The 754-nt window shown below is 58.8% G+C and overlaps 1 protein-coding gene across 1 annotated transcript in view; it reads right to left on the bottom strand.

Moving 5' to 3' along the window:
* The window catches only part of DFNB31 (deafness, autosomal recessive 31), a 90,084-nt gene that overhangs the window by 3,263 nt on the left and 86,067 nt on the right, over nucleotides 1–754 (bottom strand). Inside the window, 1 exon segment of the mRNA XM_009888092.1 lies at nucleotides 655–754. This exon segment is cut by the window's right edge and continues 26 nt beyond it. Within this exon segment, the coding sequence (XP_009886394.1) occupies nucleotides 655–754 (100 nt within the window).

Below are 754 nucleotides of genomic sequence, written 5' to 3'. Positions count from 1 at the left end.
CCCCACCCCCAAAGTGAAACATTTCTTCACAAACCTCCCCTCTTCCAGTTTGAAGCCATTCCCCCTCGTCCCATCACTCCATGCCCTTGGAAAAAGTCCCTCCCCAGCTCTCCTGGAGCCCCTTTAGGCATTGGAAGGCCACAATAAGGCCTCCCCAGAGCCTTCTCTTCTCCAGGCTGAACCCCCCCAACTCTCCCAGCCTGTCCTCCCAGAAGAGGGGCTCCAGCACTCGGTGCATCTTCGTGGCCTCCTCTGGCCCCGCTCCACCAGGTCCATGTCTCTCCTACACTGTGGACTCCAGAGCTGGATGCAGCTTGCAAAAAAAGCAAAGCAACCCACAGCTACCAAACACGGCCGTACCGATCCGGGCTCAGTGGCTCTTACCCTACCGCACTGACCTGGAGTTTGAACTGAAATCCCGTCTGCCCTTGTGGCCCCGGTGGGGGGTGATGTGCCAGCCCACATCCCCACCAGCAAGGGGGAAGCCCCGCAACCAAGCCTGCTGCTCAGGCAGGGACCTGCAGCTTGATGTAGGTCTCCCTCTTCCAACTCCACCAGTTCCTGCCCTTGAAATCCATCTCTTCTCCTGTTTCTCTCTTGAGGAACACCCCAGAGAGGGTTTTTTCACCCCACAGCTGATAACGTGACACCCACCTCTGGCCTGGGGCAAGGGCCTCACTTCGTTGACGTCGGGCTCGCTGTTGGGTTGGTGTACCTCCACCATGATGAAATGCTGGTTGGCCACGGCCTGGGG

This window comes from Charadrius vociferus, unplaced genomic scaffold (genome assembly GCF_000708025.1).
Source record: "Charadrius vociferus isolate BGI_N301 unplaced genomic scaffold, ASM70802v2 scaffold56, whole genome shotgun sequence".
Classification (NCBI taxonomy): domain Eukaryota; kingdom Metazoa; phylum Chordata; class Aves; order Charadriiformes; family Charadriidae; genus Charadrius; species Charadrius vociferus.
Note: the sequence above shows the minus strand (reverse complement) of the source record. Positions and strands in the feature narration are given on the sequence as shown.